Source organism: Antedon mediterranea, chromosome 2 (assembly GCF_964355755.1).
Source record: "Antedon mediterranea chromosome 2, ecAntMedi1.1, whole genome shotgun sequence".
In the NCBI taxonomy this organism is placed as follows: Eukaryota; Metazoa; Echinodermata; class Crinoidea; order Comatulida; family Antedonidae; genus Antedon; species Antedon mediterranea.
Genome location: NC_092671.1, coordinates 1887588 through 1912872, shown reverse-complemented (window position 1 = coordinate 1912872; position 25285 = coordinate 1887588). Strand labels below are relative to the sequence as shown.

Below are 25285 nucleotides of genomic sequence, written 5' to 3'. Positions count from 1 at the left end.
AATATATTCAACAATATTATTAGACATTAAGGGTACTACTAGTTTTAGTCACTTTTATTTAATTTAAATGGCTCCACCACTGCTAATAGGCCTAATAATTAAAGATATTGACTCTTTCTTATTTAATTAATTAAAATGCAAAAGCAAAGAAAGGCATACCTCATAATTGTCCACTATTCCCATTCGCTTTAATGCCATCAGACGACTAGATTAAATATATAAAAAAAACATGTTTAATATTTAAAAACCTACTAACACTCAGTACTACTATTATTACTGGGCCTAGGCCCGTTAGGGCCCAGCTAAGACGTCTAGGGCTAGGCTAGAGCTAGTACAGTAGTACTACCTGTACGGGTTGCTATCGACAACTTCAGCACTCATTTTGTCGATTCGTTGCCGAGCCTGGCTACTCGTCCGGTGACTTTCTTGTGCATTTGCAAGTTCTTTTTCAAGATATTTAACTCTTGCTTGTAAATCAGCGATACTATCCATTTTTTTCAAAAAATCAACAAACAGTTTAGCAGTTAAAATATCATAAAAACACCAAAACAGCTGCTGAAGATCCGACCCTTTAATTCGTTTTCAACAACACACACACATCGCACATGCACGTCACAGCAAGCGCGCCCTCTAATGGTTTCAACCATTATGATTTTATGTTCTAAAAATAGAATCATACGAAAGCCCATTAATGCCATTTTAAGTATATGTTTTTCGAACGTAATCCGTTATAACGAATTAGTAATTCGTTTGAACGGATTAATAATTCGTTTGAACGGATTAATAATCTGTTAATTACTAATTTGTTTAAACGGATTACTAATTTGTTCAAACGGATTACTAATCCGTTCAAACGAATTACTAATTTGTTTAAACGGATTACTAATTCGTTCAAACGAATTACTAATTTGTTTAAACGGATTACTAATTCGTTCAAACGAATTACTAATTTGTTTAAACGGATTAGTAATCCGTTCAAACGAATTACTAATTCATTCAAACGAATTAGTAATCCGTTTAAACGAATTAATAATTTGTTTAAACGGATTATTAATCTGTTTGAACAAATTAGTAATTCGTTTGAACGAATTAGTAATCCGTTTAAACAAATTATTAATTTGTTTAAACAAATTAATAATTTGTTCAAACGGATTACTAATTCGTTAGAACGAATTAGTAATTCGTTTGAACAAATTAGTAATCCGTTTAAACAAATTACTAATCCGTTTGAACGGATGCCTAATTCGTTTTAACAGATTATTAATCTGTTTAAACAAATTAGTAATTCGTTTGAACAGATTAGTAATCCGTTCAAACGAATTACAACATATTCTTTAAATGGCACTTGTTGTATATGTTGCAATTGGTTTGAACGGATTACTAATTCGTTTAAACAAATTAGTAAACTTTATTATCCAACTGGGAAATTTATTTGGTGTGGTATACAAATATTCATAAATACGTTGAATAATACATACAAAATACAAGAAGCACAATGATCATTATAAAAATCTCTCTCTGATTAGTAATTATGTCATTTAGGCCTACATTTGTCAGGGAAGGAGAAGGGAGCATTTAAAAGATTTCAATTTTTAGTCGCGTGGAAGCGACTCTATAGTTCACTATGTTGTCGGTTGGTCGGTCTGTCTGTCTGTCTGTCTGTCTGTCGGTCCGGTATCACTATGCGTTTTATCGCTTTCTGACCTTATCTTGATATCAGTTTAATCTAGCTAGGTCAATTTTTCACAGTATATTCCTTATGGCCAGGAATCAATGTGGTTATGTTTTCACGGTGCGCAATAAAAAATTACGCGGTCTACGCACGATTTAACGAAATCACGTTTGTAATCATATCTTCACAACCATGAATCACAATTAAATAAAATTTGGTACTCATAAATTTCAGGGCATAAATCATCATATGGCAATACAATTACGTGCGTAGCGCATGTAACGCATGCGTACGCGCGCTTAAAATTTTTAAAATTTATTTTCAATGAAATAAGAGTACGTTTCAGGCAATTTTAAGCGTTTACAAAATTGCCATGAGTGCGCATATTTTTGCGCGCGCACTGCGCGTTAAATGTTATTGCGCACCCTTTTTGCCCGATTTCTGTTTTCTTGACTTACTTTTCAACTCGAAATTACGTTATACGAGCACGTCAAAAGTGACAGGCTAAGCACGTGTAAATTTAACAAATATATGTTTTCAAACATTTCAACATTTTTAAACATGTTCAGTAATTTCGGTCAGTATAGTTCACTATGTCGGTCGGTCGGTCTGTCTGTCTGTCGGTCTTTCTGTCGGTCTGTCTGTCGGTCTGTCGGTCTGTCTGTCGGTCCGGTATCACTATGCATTGTAGCACGCGACTTAATTGCTGTTGGCCTTGTTTTAAATTATCGAGACTATCGGTACTATTACTAAAGGCAAGGGCAATATTGAGTAAGCTGAGTTGATCGTCCATTGTCAAATTAAATGTTTTTTTTTTAAATGATATCCTAAATTGTTAAAAGATGTGAAAGAAATACAACCGTTATCAAGGTTGTTTTTTCCGTGTTATCCTCTCGAGCATCAGGTTGTTTCCTCTGTTAACTCAAAGCATAGCGACATATATAAAATCACAATAATAATAAATTATTATAGTAGGCCTACACAACCTGTCATTAATGCTTAGGCCATTCCTTCAAACCTCGAAAAAGTGAGAATTCACTCTACTTGATTATATGATTTTATATAATAATTATGTAATAATTGATAGGCCTACTGTAATAGAATACATACGTGTTATTTATAGGCACAATAACCGTATTAATATATTTCTTAGAAACGAATTAAGCATATGATTTCTCATAAATATTCAATAAACAAGGTAGATATCTGGAAATTCCCAAACAAGAAAAATCGTTACGATTTTGATTAAGATAATACAAAACACAATAGAAACCTCCGTTTCTATTTATAGTTCTTGTATATAAATTGTGACTATGTGCGTTGGTTAATTGAGTCTGGGATGACTGATGATATAGATATGATGTTATAGGTCTACAGACAATGACAGCTCGACGCGATCGTCAGCGGACCATTTCTGAGCGGTTGCACCAGCTTAGGTGAGTTATTTAATATTATTTCTCTTATGTTAAAAGGCTTATGACAAATGCTGTTGTCTCACAGTCCGATCCTGGCATATAAAAATGAGCTTTTCCCCATAAATGTCTTCATAGTAGCTCTAACCGTTTATCAATTAATTGCAACTATATAATAGTCTTGACAACGATCAGCAATCTTACTCATTACTTGTTTACTATCTCTTTATATTTTTCTGTTTTTTTTTTTTTCTGTGGGCTTTACTTTTAAGGTATATATATATACATATATATGTATTTTTTTTATAAATTTTGTATTTTTTATTGTTTATTATGTGCAATTTGGACCCCATTGGAAATGGGCTGTTTTTTCCGGCCTAAATGGGTGTTCCTGATGCTCATTATTTTGTCTTTTGTCTGTATGTAATTTTAATGTTGAGCATCAAATAAATTCAATCAATCAATCAATCAAATTAACAATTACAACAAAATTACAATTAGGCCTATTGCGCTCCATGACTTGCACTCTTTTTGTTAAAGAATTTACACAACGTATTTATTATTACTATTATTGTGATCTGACACGGGGTGGTACTCCTTTGATGATGAATTTAGAAATTCCCATATTACTAGGAAGTTATAACAAAATGCGGACTGCTATGAATTTGGAAATTCTCGTATTAATCAATAATAATCAATTTTATGAAGAAAAAAAATTATTTCCAGAAATTTAATAATTTGTTTGAAGTTTAACAAGATATGAAGATATACATAATATGTCTGGACAATTATTTTTTTACTAGCTATTGATATAATATTAGAATAGTTGTAAAAATCTACGGGTATATTATACTTATTGTAACAGAATAATGACACTATAAATATTTCAAATCAAATCAATACATTTCTTCCAAAATGGAACAATAAAAGTCTAAAAAATAATTAAACAAAGATACTAAATTTTAAAAATGAAGAGGGCTAAGCTCTAAGAAACGTCAAATAAATAAACATTGGCACTTGTAGCAAGCAACCAAGCACATTTAACAAAAGTAGACGTAATTTCTAACAATGTTTCTTGTGGCTCTAATCTATGGTTTGATTTGATACTTATGGAATTTATTTATAGAAATATTTACCTTATTGACAATTTTTTTCTATTTTTTAGAATCCAAGATTTACCCACACAAAGCTTTAAAGAGGTTAGTAGGTCTGTCTATCCAGGAGGCATCAATATCTTTAAAATAATTAATTTAAGGTTAAATAACATGAATGTTTTGTATTTAGCCTGATTATTTAATATATAAAGATAATTATATTTAGTCCGTATATTAAAGGTACCGTAATAAATCTGATCAGTGATTCTTAAATTATAGCGTTTGAAGTTTGTACGGAAGCTCAGACGTGACATCATAGAGGAGGCGGATAATGAATATAAAGATGGCCAATATGTAAATTCATACACTCATTTTGATGAAGCACTTAAACTCAGCAGACTACTACTGAACTCGGGCGAGGACCTACGGTTTAATGATGACAAACCACTGTTCTTTCAACAAATACAAATACTTCTGAAACTGGTAACAACTTATAATAATATGGCTTAAGTGAATAATTTTAATGTTTCTTATAAGATATTTTTTCTTGCGTTTTATGCATCTCCAAACACAAGGCAACTATAGTAAATTAATTTACAATTGGTTTGTGGAAGATTTAGATGGTATATACAGTGCTTTGACAATTGATTAATTCTGTATATTTAACATAATAATATGTATGTTTTTAATTTTTTAAAGGAACGTTATGTTGAAGTACTTGTCAGGTGTGATAAAGGTATTTATTAATTTAATTGGATATCACCCTTACTCTAAATTAAATTGTTTATAAAGATCATCAAACTTGTTGAAAGACCGGCTGTTTGTACGTGTGCGCACATGCATTTCAATAATCCATTGATATAAGTTATTTTATTAACTTTAGTTCTGTTACATGAACCTTCATACAACCATGTGAGAGTAGACAAAGCAGTGGCATTGTATGCTACATACCAATATCAAGAATGCCTGAAAACATTGAGTTACTTCAAGCCACAGGTATGTTATCTTTCTACTTGTATCAGGATTTTTTTTAATAATTTCTTTCTAGTTTTTATAATTGATAGGCCTATAACGATGTAGCCTATATTGTTATGATTTGAGCGTTAATTGCTCTCATAAAAGGTTCACGTAAAATATACATTATTGGTAGATTTGTATGCTTTATTTTGCGACAAATGCGTAATATAATGTATTTATATTACTTATTAGCAACGAAAACAAAAATCACGAATCGTGGAACTTATTGAAAAGCTGAAAGAAGTTGGTTTCATGTTTACTGACGATGATCCTTCAGGATTTTGGAACAGTCAAGGAGCCAAACCAAAATTCAATAAGGTACAAGTCAATTAAAGTTTATTTAATAAAAAATGAAAAGACGGCGGTGACTTTGTAAATGCATTATTTTAAGAATATGATATAATTCAAGAAATATCAAGGTTTGATTGATTGAAATATATATTTATACTGGGTAACCTCTTCAGTCAAAGACTGGTCTCCCAGAGGGCCCAGTTGGTGATCAGTGGCTGCGATGTATTAATACACCGGGGTAACCCCCTACTCGTCTCGAAAGATGTACTAGGTTCTTTAAAGGTAATAAGAAGATCGCGCGCTCCCCTCTTCAAGACAGTCAAAAGTTTTCTTGATAGGAGTATAAACACATTAAAAACCTGAAAAAAATATCTTTTGTTGAATCAGTCATTTTAACCGGAAACCCTTTTTCTGTTAGAAAACAATGGGGTTTGGTTAAAATCATTATTTGTGTTCGTGTTTGGTTTCTACGGAAGTGAACTTTATTGAAACTGTAAAATGGTCTTCTATCCAACGTCTGATTTTATTTATCTTCATTGTTCATTCTTGTGGGGACAATACATCTTCAAAATGGTCAAATCAGCCTTTGAAGCCACTAGAGGATTTCGAAGTGTATCAATCTGAATGCGCCGTAAATTGATAAAGCTCACCTCCTCGTTCGTAGTGACATTTCCACTATTTTGTGTTCTATAATAGATCCATCAAAGGACACCCACTGCTGCACCATTTATTAAAAAGTCAAAGAAGCAAAACATGTCTACAAATTTGGACAAAACAAAATCACGTAAGTACTATAATCAATGATAGATCTAAGCTGAATTTGTTCAAAAAATTATGTGCATTTAGAACATTGCATTGCTTTACATTATAGGCCTAGACTTAACTAATGGTCACCACAGCGCAACAGAACGTCAGAGTGATTCAGATTCGGATACGAGTGTAGCAAATGAAATATCTGATTCAGAATTTGCACAATCTTCCAACAGAACGTTGCCATCTGCAGGTATATTATTTAAAATCCAAATCAAAAAAATAGTATAAACAGGAGATAACGACTCGAAAACAAATACAGATTTTTGTTTAAAACATGAACTGGAGACGGAAAATAATCCCGGAATAGATCAATTAGTTTGTACATTCAGGGGACTAACACTCTGAGCAATTGTTCAATTTTATCAATATCATAAAGAAGTTTATTGTCGTGTACGCATACACTTATCACTCTTATAGACGAAATTTATAACGTGTCTTACTTTTTAAGATCAACATGTAGACAGAGGCCGTTCATCACAAGGTTGCAGAATTGACAAGGAAGACTACTTGAATAATAATAATTCTGAAGAATGGTTTGCACCAACAAGACGGCGAAGAAATACGGTAACTATAGCAAAATTATGATTATTATTTTACTTATTTGTTCTAATACTACCCCTTCAGCCGAAGACTGATCTCCCAAAGGGCCCACCAGTATCAAACAGTTACAAAGTTAAGAAACCAAGACAAAACAGATAAAAACAACCCACCAGCCACACCTAACTACTAGCAGAATTCCAGTTTAAATGTTTATTGTCTTATTAATTAATTGAATTAATTACACCTTGTAGCGTATGCTTTCATGGGTTACGCCAATGGAAGCTTTCAATGTATACAATATATTTGTGTGAAAAAATGCCAGACGGGAGTCGAAACAGTAACCTCTAAGGCAAGCACAATTAACAGCAGTTTATCCGTTGGACTGTATCACAAAAGAAGAATTAATTAAGATTAAAGCAAGTTACTACTTAAAAAGTAAATTTATAAACATAATAATTATATTTTTACTTTAGTCTGGTAGCCTGGATCTTAGTAGAACACCACAAATTGGAGGTAAGAACAACTGTTATAGGTCTAGTTGTATACATAAATCAGTCATACAGTCAAGCCCGACAAAACCTGTACTTTATTTTTAATTTGAATATTTTCTTTCTTTTTATTAAAGAACACTTTGGCGAATCAAAAAATAATTCAAAATTCAACAACAAGAAGATCGTAACAGAATCGGTAGAAGCTTTAAATCTTATATTAGCCTGCCGAAACTGCTTTACAAGAACTGCTTATTATGGACGAAGTGGCTATTATTATAACTGCAAGTTGAGAAATCATAACTGTTTAAAGGACATTTTAATTTGCCCAGATACGGCGGCAACCAAAGCGTTCAAACGCAACGTTTGGTGCCAAATTCGTGAACGTGTTCAGACAAACTTTAACGGTGAATACAAGCTATGTCACAGCTATCAAGCGGATAAGCCATGTAAGGTTCAGAATTGTTCATTCCCACATACCGACGAAGAAAAAGTGGTTTGGAATGCAGAACGGCAAGGAACCTTCGATCGCAACAACGTTATACTCCACTTGAAGTCAAATACGCCTGGATTGAAATCCTGTTTTCTAGGTCCAAACGTGCCTAGAAACGTGAAGATGACACCCCAACATCACCAATCACTACCTGTGGTACCTGCTGTCCCGCAATTTAACCCACCAAGGCCAATTGCCATTTTACCCAGTTTACATCCGCGACTAATCTCTGGAAACGTAAATATAATATCGGCACTTACACATCCACAGCCTGGTAATGTTCCTTGGCAACAAACAGAAAGTCCTGTTGGCACATCATTTGAAAATTCTTCAAATGTGCTTAATTACCAGGCTCCTTTAAGTTCACTTCCAATACATAGACCTCCCTTTCCAGTTAAAAACAAATTTCCTCAGTCTGAAAATCAACAGCTGAAAGCAGCAAAGCAACAGTCTGCATTGTTCAGTGCTCTTCTTGAAAAGGTTAAAGGTCGTTTTACTTACATATGTCAGCAATGCCGCTATTTGAGACCTCCTTGTATAACTTTCCAAAACAGAAACAATCTAAAGTTTTGTGGACACCCCTTGCAGAAGCATCAGTGGTCGACCTATAAAATATTGGCACACGAAGTACAAGAAAATGGAAGAATCATACGATCTACAATAAGACTTAAGCTTCCTAACAACGTGGCAAATCAGTGTAGACACTATGTCAGATCATACGGCTGTGAGAGAGGCGACATCTGTAATTTTGCCCATGATTTCATAGAACTTGAAATTTGGAAATTAGAACAAAGGAATGTTGTTGATAGAGATTCTCTTGTGAAGTTTTGTGGATCTATGGCGGCACCCACTCGATCTGAAAAATCAGTCAGCTCACTGGACATACCGGCAACTAAGCAAGAAGCAAAATGCCCATTCAACTTAAAATTAGTATGCGGAACATGCTGGAGCCGTGGAGGACAGCAACGAGGACAACATCGCAAAGACACAACAAAGTGTGAAGCTGGACATTTATGGAAAGAAAAGATATGTCTTGTGTTTTCTGGTGGTAGAAAATGGATTAAAGTAAACGACAGACATCCAAATCTTAGACCTAATATTAAACCTGTAATGTGTAAGAACAAATCGAAATGTAGTTATGCAGATAGACAAGGAAAGCAATGCATGTATTGTCATTCAGAAGAAGAAATCCAAATTTGGATATTTATGGAAAAACACAAATGTAAGTACAAAGCTCTAGTCCATTTTTTGGTTGATTCTATGCACCATGTTCGCTATTTCAAAAATAATAACATAAAATATTGCATATTTCTTAAATATAACTTTTCTTTCAGTGAAAAGCTTGGATGAGATTTTTGAAAGTCAGAATTTGTCAGCTAATAACGAAAAAACAAAAGAAGATCCAAAGGTTTTCACTGAGCATGAAACTGTAAATTACCATTGTACTTACTGTAAGATGGATTTTGATTCCACGCAAACGCTTGACTTCCATATCAGCACTTTGAAACACAAACGTTGTGTTAACTCCGACACTGAAAGAAGCTGGAATCACAGAAGTCCGCCACTTAATGTTGTCAACGGCGAGTACGTTATGTGTGACAGGTATGAAAATAGGAGATATATTAAGTAAAGGCCAATTTACACAGACAAGCGGTAACGGTAAGCGGTAATTGTAAGCGGAAATCCGCGTGGCTTGTCCCATTTACACAGCGCGCGGAATTCGCGAGCGGAGTGATATAAATTAAGTGCCTGTAGGCCTCGAGGCTAATGCATGTTACAGTTACTGCTGGCCTGGATGTGACTGACTGTCAATAGGCCTAGCACACACAGGCCTAGGTTTTAGAGGGACTTGTTGCCTAATAACGTCCTAAATGCATATTTTCTTTTCACTACCTGTATTTCTGAATAATAACAAGTTCCAAAACTAGGCCTACAACGGCACTCGTATTTATTGTCGTCTTTGACTCGACGGAGTCGCGTAAAAAAGTTGTTGATAGATGACGTCATTTCAATCATGTCGTTGGTTGGCAAGAATCCATAATTATCGCGCGCTATTTTCACAAAATCGAATCTGTTTATATCCTGAGCGGATTTCCGGTCACCCGCCCGTCCGCTCGCGTTCTGTGTAAAAGGTCATATTCAGATTCTATTTTTTGCGTTTTCCGCTTATCTTTACCGCTCGTCTGTGTAAATTCGCCTTAAGAATGGAATAGTCCTATTAATTTACTTCCCTCTACTAGTACGCGGATCCAGAAAAAACACCAATTAATTGCCTTCCATAACATTTTAAGGACTAATATTTGTTAGAAAATAAAACAGAACCTTTTTTTCAGAGGTCAAATAACAATGATAATGATTTATTTTATTATTATTCTACTGTAAGACACAAAGAGAATAATTGCCCCTACTCGAATGTGGACCCAGCTAACAACCACTGCACACTAGCACACACTCAAGAAGAATTGGAAGAATGGAAAGAAAGACATCAATATCGAATGATGAAAAGACGAAAAGCTAACGAGAGCAAACTCTTCTCATTCATGGATCAACTTTTGATTGAATACAACTCATCAACATCTGAGGTTAAAGTGGTAAGAAAAGTAGACAACTAAATTAAATCTATTTTGGCAGAGAAAAGAGCAGACATATTATATATACAGATCCTACGATAATTGTGTTCAAACACCCTATTCATAATTGTTAACATTTATTAACAACAAAATTTATACTTTTAGATAACTGAGAAGGAATTGCCCAAAATTTGGATTAATTGTGAGAAGAAATTGAATTGTTTTATCGATGCCATTGACAGAGAGTGTGACAAAGTATTCAAAGATTGTTGGACATTCCAAGTGGAGTGTATTGATGGAGTAAGTGAAGGTTTAAAAAATATTACGTTTCAATTTCTAGTAATGATACTGCAGTAGCAAACGCTTGATATAGGCCTATATGTAAAACAAATTAACAAACACATAAGCACGAATAACATGGCTGGGTGTTCAAATTTCGGGGCCCATGGTTTTATTGTGGCAAGAAATATTGAAGAAATCAATTTAAGTGACGGGGCTATTATGATTTGATTATTTGGTATGGGCTGTAATACTATACTGTATTAACAAGCGCAACTGTTGTAATAATCTAATTATTATCATTATTTAGGAAGAAAGACTAAAACGTGTTGGTTTACTTTATGATGAACATCGTTTGCACTTTTACTTGTCACAACCAAGACATGAAGATAAACCCCAGGTGTGCCCTGGAAATATGATCAAGACTGGATATACATATACCGTAAATGTACATTTCACCAGCAACATGCTTGGAAGTTTCCATCAGTGGGTTGTCTTTGATTTTGGGAAGAAGCCAGTTATGGTTCGAAAACTTAATGTTCATGTTGGTGCAGAAGAAGATCGTCCTAAATACATGAAGCAGTTGAGCCAGTCCACATATATTTGGGACACAAGTAATACAGAGATAATCCGACCAACTGAACCAAGCCCCCTTGAAGAAGACCTCTTCAAGAAATACAAGCCACCAAGTGCAAATCTAAATATTGATGATTTAAATGTAGGCGAGCTAACTCAGGAGAATTACAAACATAGGATGCACAAATTGGTGAATTTGGAGGAAAGAGATAGGATGACAAAGATCAGCAGGTATATTATTGATATATTTTTATATTCTATTACTATAAACATGTGCATTAAATTATTAAAAGTCTATAAAAAGTAAGAGTAAATATGAAATCATTTATATACATCTCTAGGATTAGGAAATAAATTTGTTGTTAAAAACTTATCCCTAACGGTGTGTTCTATTGTTTCTGAACCTAACCCTTTGTCTAACTTCTCCTTAACGTATGATATAGGCGTATTATCTTAACGAATGCACTTTTCAATAATCAAATTTTAGGTTTAACACAACAACAGAGATGGAAATTGAAAATAATATCACAGTTGAATCCTATGCTGGTAGCGAACTGTTCATTGCTCAAAATGATGAACTCTTTGGTAAAATAGAATTAACAGAAACTCTAAACTGTGATACTGAATCAAGTCTGCTAATCATAGAGTCTGTACAAAATGTATTGTGCAAATTTGATTCAGAATCAAATGAAGCTTACGAACTAAAACTCGTATCCAATGAAAGAATTGGTGGTGGCACAAAAGATTACATCTACGTAAATCTGAACGCAACATTGGTAGACAAATTAAAACTGGAAGCCGGCAAGAAAGAGCAAATCGAAGTTCAGTTCCAGGTTGACCGCTTACTTTTCTGTGAAATGCACTACGCTGTTGATAGCTTGGAAAACATGGATTTTGTGTTTCCAGTACCCGGAAATGAACTGGCAATTCCGGTTGTTTGTAGTACGGAGAACCTTAACAAGAAACAACATCAAGCAGTAGAATATATGCATAAGGCAGGAACTACGACAGTCAACGGGCCACCATTGGTGATATATGGACCGTTTGGTACAGGAAAAACACGAACCATGGCAGAGTCTGTAAAGAAGATCCTTCTTAAACATGGTACAACGGTTTTGATTTGCACCATGTCAAATAGGTTTGTAATGTATATGAAAGTAGGCCTACTGACATTAGCATTAGTCTGATGAAGATGTTTAAGAAGAAGAAAATCTCAAACTTAATTACTGATATTTATTTTCTTTATTGTTTGGGAGAAAGAGATGACTAAATCTGGGAAGAAAAAAGTACTGTAAATATAATATGTAATTTATAACAGCTAATATGACACTGCTTTTTATTTTCTTACTTAGTGGGGCAGATCTGTACATTATTGAACATTTAGATGAATATCTCAAAACTTACCAACACCAAAGGCCTACCAAAAAAAAAACTTATAAAAAACGTCCCAAACCAACACTGCTTCGCGTGTACCAACCTGAACGACGTATTGCGACCATACATCCAGATGTTAGGAAGTATTGTCTGGTTGACAAAGCCACTAACACAATCAATCTACCAACCAGAGATGATGTGAAGAGATCTCGGGTTGTCATCTGTACCCTTAATATGGCATTAAGATTAGTATCTCTGAACTTGAAAGGTCATTTTACACACATACTAATTGATGAGGCAGGTCAGGCATTAGAGACTCAAGCAATCATGCCGTTAGCAATGGCAGAGTGGAAGACATGTGTAGCAATTGCTGGTGATCATATTCAAATGAGTCCAAAGGTAATAGGTATTCTTTTAAATATATTACTACGTAATATACTGTAATATACTAATTAAAGTTGTTTTCCAAATGGTACTTTGAATGCATTTTGTATCTTCTCCTTGTCTGCTTCTTTGGCAAGCAAGAAATGTCCAAAAAATCCTATTAGTGTAGTAGTAAATCACAAAATTCACAGCATATATTTCGAAAAGCCCATGTAAAAAAATGTGTTTTTTTCGCAAACATTCAATAAAAAATTGCAAACTGCATTGTTCACTACACGTACGATCATTATCTTTCCTCAGTTATCTAAATAGCAAATGTGACTAATGATAAAAACGGTATTGTTTTTTCTAATAGGTTTATTCTAAGGAGGCACGCATCGGTGGATTTGATCAATCTATTCTTAAGCGCCTACATGATCATTACAAGAAAGCAAAGGACGAAAATACTATATTTCTGTATTACAACTACAGAACCTGTGAAGAGATTTTATCGTTTGTATCTGATATATTTTACAAAACCAAACTAATCTCTAAAAAATTGCATCCAATTCACCCCACTATTCACCCGTTATCATTTTACGCTGTCCGGGGGAAAGATCATCTCGTAGGAACATCATATTGTAATAGGGATGAAGTAGTAGAACTTGGATTCAGAGTTGAAAATCTTTATCGCAACTGGCCACCAGAATGGGGAGAGAAGAGAGATATTGGTGTTGTTACACCATATAATTCTCAGGTAAGTAAATACCAATCATTTCGCATAATACGTAAGATTCACTGACCTTCAAGTACAGATGGCTGAAAATAAAAACAATTTAACGTACAATTTAACAAAACAATTTCAGGTGCTTGAAGTTCGCAAAGAACTCCGAAGACGCAAGTTAAATGATGTTACAGTTGAAGGAGTGAGAAACGTACAAGGTATTTTATCTTTCGACTACGAATATATAGTAATTATTTTACCATTGGCTACACTTGTTATTGACAATCGGGTTTCAATTCATTTTAGTTGACTATATGTTAAATACTATTTAGTCTTTTCTTTTTTATTCAACCTATTAATATTGTTTTGCAAAGGTAAAGAATTCCGAGCACTGTTTATTAGTGTTGTGCGAACAAGAGAAAAACTGGACGGAAAGGGGAACGTTACTGTCAAATACAGCAATCCAGATGAAAGTGAAAATTTTTACTATGGATTTCTTTCTGATAAAAAGATGTTAAACACGGCATTTACAAGAGCCAAATCTCTTCTGGTGGTTGTTGGAGATCCTATAGCAATGTGTTCTATTGGTCTTTGCTCAAAAGTTTGGGAGAAGTTTCTCCAGAAATGTGAGCAACACAGAAGTTTGTATCCAAGTGATATAACCCTACAGCAAATACGTGGAGAAATAGACGCTACAAACATTGAACTTAATCCCCTTGCTGCTCCTTTCAAACCGTCTTTCGGAAAAAAAGAATCTGATGTTAAGATAAAGAGCCCAGCAGAAGTTATGAGACAGATCAGTGAGGATTTTCCATGTCTATCCAGAATCGGTGGAGATGAATTAGAAACGTCTGTTAGTGGTGATTTTACTTTTTTTCACGAGGAACTGAATATTTCCGAACATGAACAATGGCAGTCAGACGATGAGGAATTTGATATGAATAAAATTGAGGATTCAATTTTGAAAGAGCTTCGGAGACAAGTTGATGACGAGTGTGGATCTTCATCAAATTTCAAAGAATTCAAAAAAACTGAGGAACCATCAATTCAGATTTGGAACAAAGGTAGTAGTGAACACATAGTAGATTCTGTCCCAATAAACACTGAACTAATGAAAAAAAAACTCGAGTTAGAAGAAATTGTATTAAAGTTATTTGTTCCAGAAAACGACTATCCACATCGTCAAGGAGTTGATTTCTTTAAAGAGCACAACCCAGAAGACACCGACATAAATAATGAAGAATTAGATCAAGACAAGAAATATAACCTACTTCTTGAATCAGAACCGGAAAAATACAAAAGATGCAAATTTCATCTTGATGTTCGAGGAAAGACACACGCTACAACTTTAGAAGAATTTATTCCAATAAATATTGCAATCGTCACTAAGCATAACAGAGGGCGGGGTTTAAACAATGATGAAGTTATCATAGAAATACAAGAAAATGAAAATATTTATGAAGAGTCCGAAAACAAAGACATGTCTGAAACAATTTATGGCAAAGTTGTCCATGTCTTGAAGAGAGCGTCTGACCCATACTTGCGTAAACTAGTATGCGTACTAGATCCATATAGTAATAGTCTTATGGTGCCGGTAAATACAAATTTCCCAAAACTGCGCGTACCGACACAGGATAAAAACAAGTCGCCAATTGAGGATGCTACTGTTCAAATATACACCTTAAGTAATCAGGTCAATAGTCAGAATCCGTTTTATTTAGAAGACCAAGTTGTCGTGACAAATAAGGATCGTCCTCATAAACTGTTTGTGGTACAATATTGGAAATGGCACGATAAAATGACGTATCCAATGGGATTTGTTACAGAAGAGCTGCCGCCAGCCACTAATAAAGCAGAGGGGATTAGAATTCTAAAGCTTATACATGGTGTTGAAGATACCTGGAAGAAGAAAGTCCGTGAAGAACTTGACAATACGTTTTCAGAAATCTGGACAATTCCAGAAGATGAAATAAAAAAGAGAACTGATTTCAGGAACATTGAAACATTCACTATCGACCCAAAAGGTTGTCAAGATATTGATGATGCAATAAGTATACATAAACTTTCTGACAGTCATTATGAAGTTGGAGTTCATATCGCTGATGTCAGCTACTTTGTAGGAAACAAAACATTGCTTGATGAAGAAGCACAGAAGAGAGCCACTACATATTATCCAACACTTTCAGCTCCCATCAACATGCTGCCATCACGTCTTAGTAATGACTTGTGCAGTTTGGTTCCAGGAAAGGATAGATTAACAATGTCTGTGCTTATGGACATAAGAAATGATGGTCTACATTCTTGCACAAAAATAGTGAAATCTGTGATTCAATCCAGACAAAAATTCACGTACAAAGAAGTAGAAGACATCATTCATAATGGAAACAATAATGTAAAACCATCTCTTGTAACTGCAATTCATGTACTGAATGAATTAGCTCAGAAGACTCGTGCAGCTCGCCTTAAAGAAGGTAGATTTTCATACAATGAGGATGAAAATGAAGAAGAGGCATCATGTCCTCTTGCACATTCACTGATTGAAGAATTTATGATTCTTGCAAACACAGCTATTGCAGAGTATCTGATGGAAAGATTTCCTCAATGTGTGCCACTCAGGAGGCAACTTTCTCCAGATCCTGAAAAGCTACAGGAATTTCAAGTCAAACATTTACCTGATATTAGAAACAGTAAAGAGATGTTAGGGAAATTTAAAGACTATGTTGATTCTTCACAGTGCAATTGTGATGATGTCTGTAAATGCGGTGAACAAAGTAACACAATTACAATGCAGACACGGGAATGGAACCAATTGGTGGAAGTTGTAAATAATATCAAGCAAGGTTCCAATGCCAGTCTTGCTGAAATGATGAAGATTATCCAGATTGTTTGTACTGATAACAAACATCCAAAACTCTCTGTGATGATGGCACACTACTACACGATACAAGAAATGTCAGATTACAAATGTTCTGGTCAAAGCATTTCCGAGGGTCGAGATCTGGCACATCATTCCCTTGAAGTTGACTTCTACACTCACTTTACATCTCCAATAAGACGTTACATTGACATAGTTGTGCACCGCCTTATAGATGCAGCTATCAACCAACAAGACATACCTTATACTAAAGAAGAAATCGGTTCCATCTGCTATAACTCCTCTACTATGTCTGCAAATGCTAAGGATTTTACAAAGAGTACAAAGTTGTTTATGATGGCTTTACAGTTGCAAGAAACATCAATGTCATGTTTACCTACTGTGGAGAAAGCAACGGAAAGACATATTAGCTTTGTCTTTCCAAGGTTTATGCAAATTACCAACAAGACTGTGGGCTTAAACAAGTTACAGACATCGAACAGACCAGAACCTAATAACGACACCATCAATATAACATGGAAGCAAAGAATATATGATGCAAAAGCGGAACCTGATGAGGTTCTACCAAAAATGGACAGCTCTACAGGAGAGTTGGATGCAAACCGTTTTGTTGTTACTTTTGATAGTAACTATCGGCAAGAAATTCTTTCTGGAATTGAAAACAACGATATACAACAAATTTATTCTGCAATGCATTTGTCTGCCCAGGTTATCGAAACTACTGAGAAAGAAAAGAACAAAAGAACTTTGAATAAATATAATGGCAAACAGTTAATGAAAGAAGTCACATCAGAAATATTGGACAGATACAACAATCGATATCATTTTGTAGAGTTTGAAAGAGAATATTCTCCGGGACACATGGTTGAAGTTAAGCTTACTGCAGGATTTGAACAAGGAATTCCTGAACCTAAAATCCAACTCTTCAACTTGACACCTGAACTGGACATATGTCTAGAACATCGTTCCGATCCTGTTACATGTTTCTCTCAGTTAGCAAACCAGAAGCCTAGAGGTGCGAAAGATATTCCTACATATCAGAAACGTTGGTTGGCAGTGCTATCAATGGCATCTGCATCAAATGCTGTATCTGAAGATGACAGCCTCATCATCAGAAATGTCTCAATCGATTGGAAATTTGATTCAGATAAACAGAGTTACAATGGTGTCTTTCATCTACCGGCTGATTTCTGTGTCGATCGAAGTATAAGGTATTTATATTTATGATTCAAAATAACAAGTTCCAAATTATACTATAACTAATATTATGGTCAACGACGTTTTCCGAAAGGTAGGCTTACATTGGAAGTTAACAAATATAAAATTAGTTTAAAAATAAAAACAGTTTAGCACAGTTTACGAACAGAAACAAAATATTTAATTGGTGAACAATGACTTCCTTTCCTGTGTTTGTGCTTGGCAGTGTCACATAAAATTTGTGACGAGTATTCGCAAGTTAATTACATTTCTTACAATGCATGCAAATATCAAATTACATACTTTTGCAATTCAATTACAGATTTTACCAATCTGATTATTTATGTGTTCGCTACTCTGGCTTTGACATACTAAACAAAAATGTAAATCCGAATCGTTCTCGACTTAAGTCTACCTGGGTTGGTCACTGCTACACAACGGAGGTAGAAAAAGATCAAATGCAGACAACAATTTGGATTAGATTAAACCAGTCTGGGACAGGAACGAGTCTTACAAGTGTACTCTACCCAAATCCAAAAAAAGAACTTCTCTGTACTGTTGAAATCATTTCACAAGGAAAATCAGATAGGTTGGTATGAACTCTTCACTTGCGTTAACAATAGTAATTTTGAACAATAAGAATAATTCTTACCAATATAATAATCGTTAAAGCACGAGAGCTTGAAAGGTTACGGACAGCATAGGCAGTTTGTTTGTTAAATAAGGGGATAGAGGTGGGGGATAACTAAACCTAAAATTATGGACTATGTCACAACACTTGATTGGTAACTCTTAATAGCATTTAATCCCAAAGGCCGATGGTCAAATAACATTTGCGCAGGGGAAATTTCCTATTTTTTTCTGGAGTTTAAGCAACTTATAAACAATCAATATTTGCGTTCCATTATTTAACATATTTGTTGATCCACCAATGTTCTTGAGGGCAAACATGAGTTCATTGATAATATCAATCAACATCGATATTTACAACTAGTGAAAAAAGGAATGCACTATTTTCAATCAACTATTTCAAATAAGCTAGACCAATGGTGAGTAACCTAAATTTACATTTTTCAAAGGCGTCTCGAAGATGCTGTAAAAGGTCTTAGTGAAACCAAGTCTTCGTTAATCCAGGATGTTGTTCTTAAAAAATGCAACGGTGGGAAGCAAGATAGTGAGTATTAATTATTTGTTCCTCACGGGCGTTTATTGAGGTAAAAAAGTGTATGCACAAAATGTAAAGACGGAAAACTGTTGGAAACACACTGACACAGACGAACACTATAAAATTACTTAGAAAATATTCTATAAAATTATTTATTATTTTTATTATTGTTTTAATATTTATTATTAATAATTGTTTTAAATTTAAATAGATTATTTTCCAATTCTTCAAAATTATTTATTTTAGACTCTACCCTTGGAAAACTTGCTGAAATTGCGAAAACAATGAAAGTTGGTAATCTAAACGTAGCTTTGCCGCCACCGAATGACGCTCAAAAGGGGGCGATAAAGACAGCCCTTGCACAACCATTTACAGTTATACAGGGACCGCCGGGTAAGCATTGTGCCACTGCACCGTTAACTTATATAATTATAACGACTTAAATATCAATATCTTATTCGTGATACACTCATTTTATACACTAAATCACATTTGTTTCCATTTTAGTTGTGCCCTGATTACTATTAGGAATTGCTAGATATAAAAACACTCAACTTTATCAAAAAATGTGTCCTTTATGAGATTCCAATACAAGTGAAGATGAAAATCATTGCTTTATAGAGTTTAATCTCTTCTATACGATTCATTACATTGTTATTTGCTTGATAAGATCAATAATTTAGAACCTTTATTTGTAATTTTTCGAATAGAAAACCTGAGATTCTAGAAAAGCGTAATACAGTAATTTACTTTCATAAATGCTATTGTATTGGTATACTGTAGGTCTACTCTGCAACACACACGTCAGTTTGGGTAAGACTATAATATTAATAAATTTACTATATTCAGGAACTGGAAAATCTGTGACAGGAGCACAACTAGCATACTACTTTTCTGAGATGAACACACAAATACCACCTACTGGTAAAGGCAGGCCACAGGTTCTCTACTGCGGCCCATCTAACAAGTCTGTTGATGTTGTGGCAGGTAATACAATAATATAATAAATACCATGGCATAGAAAGAAAGAAATATGACAAAGTTTATTCACACAGCCCATAGAGAAGTACATGCCTGTGCATTTTATTCTAGATGAAGAATGAGTACTGGATTATTTTTGTTCATGGTTAGGTGATGCACTGTGGTTGCGCGCATTGTATTGGCAGTACATGAGTTCATATTTCTACCATACATATGTTTGTTTCAATAGGTTATTTAAAGAAGTTTCCAGGATTATCTATCGTTCGGGTTTACAGTGATAAAATTGAAAAGAAAGATTTCCCATTGCCATGGGAACAAAATATTCAAATAAAGGCTGATTTATTAACCTCTACTGACCCTGATCATGTCAAAATCGCATTACACCATCTCATCAGGACAACCGGCAATACAATGAGTGCCGAGATAAGAAAGTTTGATCGGAATTTTCAACAACTGAAACCAGGCACTGTTGTTCATAGGAAAACACGAACAAAATATTTTCAACTGATAGAATCAGCAAAGGTAAAAATGTTGTATATACACAGCTAAAACAAAACGCAGAATCTGTGCGTTACAAAGTCAAATCAAATCAAATCAACATTTATTTCTTCCAAAATAAGAAAAAATACTCAATATAATTTGTAATAAGAAGGAAGAGGGCAAAACTCAAAAAGTATAATGTTTACATTAATAGTTAGTATTTTTCTATCAGTAGTTAGAAATTAATGGTATGGTATCTTAATAACTGCAGGAAGAAGAACTTAAGAAACATAAAATCATCTTAGCAACTTGCAATTCAGCTGGTTCTAATTGTGTCAAAGAATACTGCAGTATTATACAGTGTATCATAGATGAAGCAGGGATGTGTAGTGAACCTGAGTCTCTTATCCCTCTTGTTATGTGTTCACCTTACCAAGTGGTTCTTATTGGAGATCACAAACAGTTGAGGTAAGACAAAGTAATTCACATTTTGTAGATTCCTTTAAAATTTAGTCCTGCCATTTATATTAAATAAACAATTTTTTTTTTTTTTAATTCATTTACAGACCAATCATTAATGAGGAACGTGCAAAGGATTTAGGTATGGGTATATCTCTACTAGAGCGTTATGAGGGAAAGGCACTGATGTTAACCATACAGTATAGAATGGTTAGTATCGAGCTAGTTTTGTCATTTGTTTTTTCAGCTAGCAGCTTCCTAATTTAAAAGACATATAGGTTCTACAGAATTTTTTTGAAAACCAGCATAGCGACTTTGTTTAAACTTTTTTTTTTTCGTTGCACTTCTCTCAAAACCTTCATTACTGTACAATTGAACGGTAAATTCGAAGTTTATTTAAAGATTAAATTAATCTTTTCTCTTCTTTTAGCATCCCAAAATTTGTGAGTTTTCATCGAACGCTTTCTACGATAACAAATTGGTGACAGACGATTCTGTTGAAAATCGAAAAATTAAAAAATGGCAAAGAAAGTTTTGGCCAGCTGGTTCAAGTTGTCCAACCGTATTCTGCCACGTGAATGGTAAGGAGGAGACACTGACTGTAAAAAGCTCAGAAGGAGGTGAACAAAGTAAAAGCAATCCACGAGAAGTGAAGCAGGTGGTTAGTACAGTTGGTAGTTTACGTTAATGTATAATTTTAGGTTAGGGAATTTGTACACGTTTGCAAACTATGGTGTGATTTACAATGCTTTTGGAACAATTATAGGAATTCCATTGCGCAATGTGATCCAATACATCGGGTATAAGTTTTGTTTTGAAAATTATATGAATACAAAAAGATCGAATTGATTTTAGGCCTAAAATACATTCTCATAATTGTATGTGTAAATATTCTGTGTAGTAAACAATCATTTCGATTGGACTCGTCTTTCTTCGAGCGTATTATAAGAACTTCTAATTGTTTCCTTTATTGTTTGATGAAATGCCTGTATTCCTATAACGTTCTAATATTAATGTAGGTGAGAATTGCTAGTAAACTACTGGACAAGGGAGTGAAACCTAAAGATATTTTGATACTATCGCAGTATCGCTTGCAATGTCAACGAATCAGAGATGATCTGAAAGTTCGTGGAATTGAGGAGGTTCAAGTCTCAACTGTGGTACTCAGCCAAGGTATGGTTCACGTTAGAGAGAATAATGTTGATACTGTATTATTTAGACAATAGACAAATTTCATTCATTGCGCGATAGGATACCATTTTACATTAAAAAAAAAAATAATAATAATACTGTACCTGATTTATCAATTTGATTTAAAATACCTATTACTTCTTTGGAATGCTATACAAACAGAGCAATTTCTTATCTGTTTGTACAACTTACAAAAAAGGTTTATGTTTATAATATATATAACAAAACTAGACCTTACAACCATAACAAAATGATGTATATATATTCGTTAGGTAGTGAATGTGATTACGTAATCATGTCAACTGTACGGTCTTTACCAAGAATGGAGATTGAAAAGAAACCAAGTATTCGGTGGTTGAAGAGAAATTTGGGTTTTATAATTGATGAAAATCAAATGAATGTAGCACTGACCAGAGCCAAGAAAGGACTCATTCTTATAGGTAAGAAGAACGGAAGAAGTTAATAAAGGTTTTTATGTTTAAGATTATATACATGGCAACGTATTAAAATCTTACTTGTGAATCTCTTGATCAAGAAAAAAATGTCGATGAATTGAAATTGAATTGAAGACAAGAAATCAGATTACGCTCAGTTCCCGTTTGAAAAGCCTCAAATATCTTTATAGGGAAGACACTATAGGAGGGTGACACAAATCAAAGAAAAAAGAAGGTATTAAATTATAGACATAGTTTAATAAGACTGGCGGAGAAGAGGGCCGGTTGCAATTACGGATAAGCAATACTGAAAAGAGAAAAGACTGTAATGATGATTAAAGAACCATTGTATAGATATTAATCTAATTTTATATTTTATTATTTTCTATAACTACAGGGAACCAGTATTTACTTCAAACTCACCCCAAGTGGAAGAAACTGCTGGAAATGTACAAGGAAAATAACTGCCTTTTAAAAGCATCAGATTTCAAACCTTAAGGTTTTTACTCTTCTCATCTTCTCCTCTTTCTCTTCCATCTGGACACTATTGAGCGATTTATAAAGTACTACTCCTCCCTTATTCGTTGTAGTATTGAGCTGGGATTTGGCATGAATATACTATAGGGACATGTCCTCAAAGCTATAGATTTTTTAATTTTAAAACGGATGCAGCCATATGACGTCTCGAAGATGGTACCTTTTGCTGTACACCGAGTATCGCACATTCGTGCTTGTTTTAATATCTACCTGGAAAACATTCTACTGTACACAAAAGCTGGGACAAGGACAAAATCCAACAAGCAAATCACCAAGAGCATCAAGTTATTTGTTCTGGTGCGATTCATTATTTTCTTCTACATTATTGTAATTCTCTTCATTATTGACAAAAAATGATTAATTGTGATAATTGACAAAACGTGATTTAAACGTTTTTAAATAGTGTTTTTTTTAATTGGTCTTAATAAGTGCGTGTTAATTGTTTTTCATTATATTCTACAATAACATTTTATTATGGCCTTCACAATTCTTTTGTAATAGGTAGGCCTATTGAATATATTTTAAAATAGACACTTTAATCGTCAAAAATATGGTTGGTAGTCGATTATTTCAAATAGTGTTGGTCCTAGTACAAAACCCTATGCATTGGTAAACTACATAAACTAAAACCTGTTGGAGAAAATGGATCAATCTAATTCTAAAATAACCTTGAAGGCATTAATGATAGTTATATTTTTTATAATATATTTGTTAATGGTATGTGGTATCAAGTAGAGTAGTAGAAGTGCGTTTAAGTAAAAAATATTACACAAAATAAGGTTTATTCTTTAAAGTACTGTTCTGTGCTGTAGCCTTGACGTAGTTAGTCTCATCATGGATTAAAGAATAGAAGGATATGCATCGACGGTGACATCAAACGATTTTACAACGCGCTTGCCTATACTAAAGCACTGCTGCCAATCAAACAAACACGTTCATTGAACTCCATGTCTCTAACCGCGGCCCTCTGTAAAACGCTGCGAATCAACTGTTACATTTTTTTGAGACCAAAACGTAACCATGTAGAAATCGTATGCGCAGTCTGAATGTTCTATTGACATGTCTGCGTCGATGATTAATTGATAACAAACATATATTGCTGAATAATTCTGTTTTAGTTTCATCACAATCGGACTACGAAAAGTTCACTTTCTTACGACTGGTAATTTTAAGTAGTTGGTAATATTAATAAAATATGCAATTTTTATATTTGAATTATCTTTATTTGCCTGCCATCTTCTGTCATTAAAAATTGCGTTAATCTATAGAATATTAAATTTTGCATTTGACCATGTATGTTGTTAGCGTGGCCGGTGTTCAGACATACAACAATCGTGTTTTTTAATATATGGCTAAGCAGTGGTTTCTTCATAAATCTCCTTAATTATCGATGTGATTATATTTAAACTGTAGTGCCTGGTGATTGGCTAGTGGTTATGTCATCCACATCACATCCAATCACCGGGCCTAATTGAATGAAAACAGCGATCCCTGATCCGGGATTGGCTGGCTATGTATAGTTGCGATTCGTTACCTAGCGGTCGTTTTGAAAAGTACACGCAGGGCAAACTTGATCACGAACAAACGAAGTAGGCCTACCTATTATTATTCACACAAGAAGTAAGACAACGGTGAGTATTTAAGATTAGCCTAGGCCTACCTAGGCAGTATCAATGTCGGCAAATCATAGGGTTTACTAGCCCAGTTTAGCCTAGTTAGTACAAGGCCTAGCTAGGCTAGCATTCTTGCTGATTTTGTAATTTTACAACAAATGAGACAACTAATAGTTATTGTCTCAGATGTAGGGCTACTACAGGTCATAAAATGCTACTTTAATCATCATAAAAAAATCATTAGCGTAGATCAATCGCGGCAGAAACCAACATAGTCAATAGTTGACCATAAACATCATGCAACCAAAGAACGCGCGAAAGAAGCGTAGCCAACTAGGTTAAATGTCGTTGCACATGTGCAGTAAACAATATATTAGGCACGCGACCGTTTCGTTGTTACCCTGCGGTTAATTAAACTGTAACATTGTGGGCGGTCCGCAGTCTGTCGGCGAGAGTCAAGGAACCCTTGATCTCACGTCGATGCATATCCTTCTATTCTTTAATCCATGGTCTCATTCGTATTTCTTCTTTATCTGAAACAATCAATCTATAATATGCAATAAACAAACAATTTACTCATAACACATTTGTCGTATTCGATTTAGACTTTCACCGTTGAGTACCGTACAGTTTTTCCGTTGAGTACT

At 34.3% G+C, this 25285-nt stretch overlaps 2 protein-coding genes across 3 annotated transcripts in view; one reads left to right on the top strand and one right to left on the bottom strand.

Moving 5' to 3' along the window:
- Positions 1 to 25285, bottom strand: part of LOC140040017 (ubiquitin-like modifier-activating enzyme 5) — a 62932-nt gene that overhangs the window by 4255 nt on the left and 33392 nt on the right. The window contains exons 1-2 of one of the 2 annotated variants that reach the window (XM_072085638.1): positions 347 to 593; positions 160 to 205 (exon numbers count right to left, since the gene is read on the bottom strand). In XM_072085638.1, coding sequence (XP_071941739.1) covers positions 160 to 205; positions 347 to 492 — 192 coding nt within the window. In that variant the 5' untranslated portion in view covers positions 493 to 593. Of the gene's footprint in view, positions 1 to 159; positions 206 to 346; positions 594 to 25285 lie in introns of those variants that run through there. The other variant, XM_072085639.1, reaches the window with a different exon arrangement.
- Positions 3053 to 24145, top strand: LOC140041185 (3'-5' exoribonuclease HELZ2-like). The gene is made up of 31 exons (XM_072087609.1): positions 3053 to 3108; positions 4250 to 4283; positions 4458 to 4661; positions 4878 to 4914; positions 5062 to 5174; positions 5388 to 5513; positions 6183 to 6270; positions 6358 to 6489; positions 6748 to 6863; positions 7313 to 7352; positions 7465 to 9042; positions 9155 to 9422; positions 10204 to 10411; positions 10556 to 10690; positions 10980 to 11476; positions 11733 to 12383; positions 12598 to 13018; positions 13359 to 13739; positions 13849 to 13924; positions 14081 to 17792; positions 18101 to 18367; positions 18858 to 18952; positions 19190 to 19336; positions 19793 to 19930; positions 20154 to 20446; positions 20676 to 20872; positions 20971 to 21073; positions 21294 to 21524; positions 21883 to 22036; positions 22327 to 22494; positions 22886 to 24145. Exons 1-31 carry the CDS (start codon positions 3053 to 3055, stop codon positions 22984 to 22986), a joined length of 10767 nt encoding a protein of 3588 aa, XP_071943710.1. The 3' UTR covers positions 22987 to 24145.